Source organism: Pseudomyrmex gracilis, unplaced genomic scaffold, assembly GCF_002006095.1.
Source record: "Pseudomyrmex gracilis isolate BER0280 unplaced genomic scaffold, ASM200609v1 scaffold_4378, whole genome shotgun sequence".
Taxonomy (NCBI): Eukaryota; Metazoa; Arthropoda; class Insecta; order Hymenoptera; family Formicidae; genus Pseudomyrmex; species Pseudomyrmex gracilis.
The window spans coordinates 8,067-9,581 of NW_018024962.1; the positions used below are offsets into that span (position 1 = coordinate 8,067).

General features: G+C 36.1%; 1 protein-coding gene across 1 annotated transcript in view; it reads right to left on the bottom strand.

The window, feature by feature from the left end:
• Positions 1–1,509, bottom strand: part of LOC109863360 (ankyrin-1-like) — a gene marked incomplete at its 3' end in the record, with an annotated part of 8,237 nt that extends 6,728 nt beyond the window's left edge. Inside the window, exons 1-5 of the mRNA XM_020443610.1 lie at positions 1,246–1,509; positions 921–1,118; positions 608–805; positions 299–496; positions 4–189 (exon numbers count right to left, since the gene is read on the bottom strand). Coding sequence (XP_020299199.1) covers positions 4–189; positions 299–496; positions 608–805; positions 921–1,118; positions 1,246–1,294 — 829 coding nt within the window. The remainder of the gene's footprint in view (positions 1–3; positions 190–298; positions 497–607; positions 806–920; positions 1,119–1,245) is intronic.
• Positions 1,510–1,515: the final 6 nt, after the last annotated feature.

Sequence of the window (1,515 nt, forward strand, 5' to 3'; positions counted from 1 at the left end):
TACTGGCGTTAACGTTAGCTCCATGATTTAAAAGTAATTCAGCAATTTCTATTTTCTTATTTTCAATCGTATCGTGAAGCGGAGTTGTGCCATCCCGAGTTTCAGCATTAACGTTAGAACCTCTGTTTATAAGCATCTTAACACCATCTACATGTCCTCTTTTAACAGCAAGAAACAGTGGAGTAACACCTGAAAAGGAAGAGATATATGTAGAAATAACTCTCCAATTAAACTCCATGTTTTAAAANATGTTCATCAATCTGTAAATATTATTCTTCAGCAATATGAAAAGTTATACCGTTCTTGGTACTGGCGTTAACGTTAGCTCCATGATTTAAAAGTAATTCAGCAATTTTCATTTTTTTAAGTCGAATCGCACAGTGAAGCGGAGTTGTGCCATACCGAGTTTCAGCATTAATGTTAGCACCTCTGTTTATAAGCATCTTAACACCATCTACATGTCCTCTTTTAATGGCACGAAACAGTGGTGTATCACCTGGTGTAAAGGAATAGATATATGTAGAATTAATATAAACTGCATGTTTTATAAGATGTTCATCAATCTGTAAATATCTTTTCTTAGCTGCAATATGAGGAAAAGTTATACCGTAAGTGTTACTGGCGTTAACGTTAGCTCCATGATTTAAAAGTAATTCAGCAATTTTCATTTCTTTATTTTCAGTCGCATAGTGAAGCGAAGATGTGCCATTCCGACTTTCAGCATTAATGTTAGCACCTCTGTTTATAAGCATCTTAACACCATCTACATGTCCTCTTTGAACAGCAAAACACAGTGGTGTAACACCTGGTGTACAGGAAGAAATATATGTAGAATTAATATAAACTCCATGTTTTAAAAGATGTTCATCAATCTGTAAATATCCTTTCTCAGCTGTAATATGTATGAAGAAGAGTTATACCATTACTGTTACAGACGTTAACATTAGCTCCATGATTTAAAAGTACTTCAGCATATTCCATTTCTTCATGTGCAATCGCATTGTGAAGCAGAGTTGTGCCATTCCGAGTTTCAGCATTAATGTTAGTGCTTCTGTCCATACGCATCTTAACACTATCTACATGTCCTCTTTTAACAGCAAAACACAGTGGTGTATCACCTGAAAAGGAAAAGATATATGTAGAATTAACTCTCCAATTAAATTCCATGTTTTAAAAGATGTTCATCAGTCTGTAAATATCCTTTCTCAGCTGCAATATAAAAAAAAGTTATATCATTATCGTTACTGGCGTTAATGTTAGCTCCATGATTGAAAAGTAATTCAGCAATTTCCATTTTCTCATGTTGAATTGCATAGTTAAGGGGAGTTGTGCCACATACCAAGTTGTAGCATTAAAGCCTCGTCTACAATAGTCGCACAGATCGTGTCGTATGTCGTATGAGAATGTCGTACGAACACTGTTTCCGGTCGTAAGGTTGTCGCAGTCGCAAGAACCCTTGTCGTACAGAGTTGAGCCAACTTCAACTTTCTGCGACTGCGACAAGCGTGTCGCATG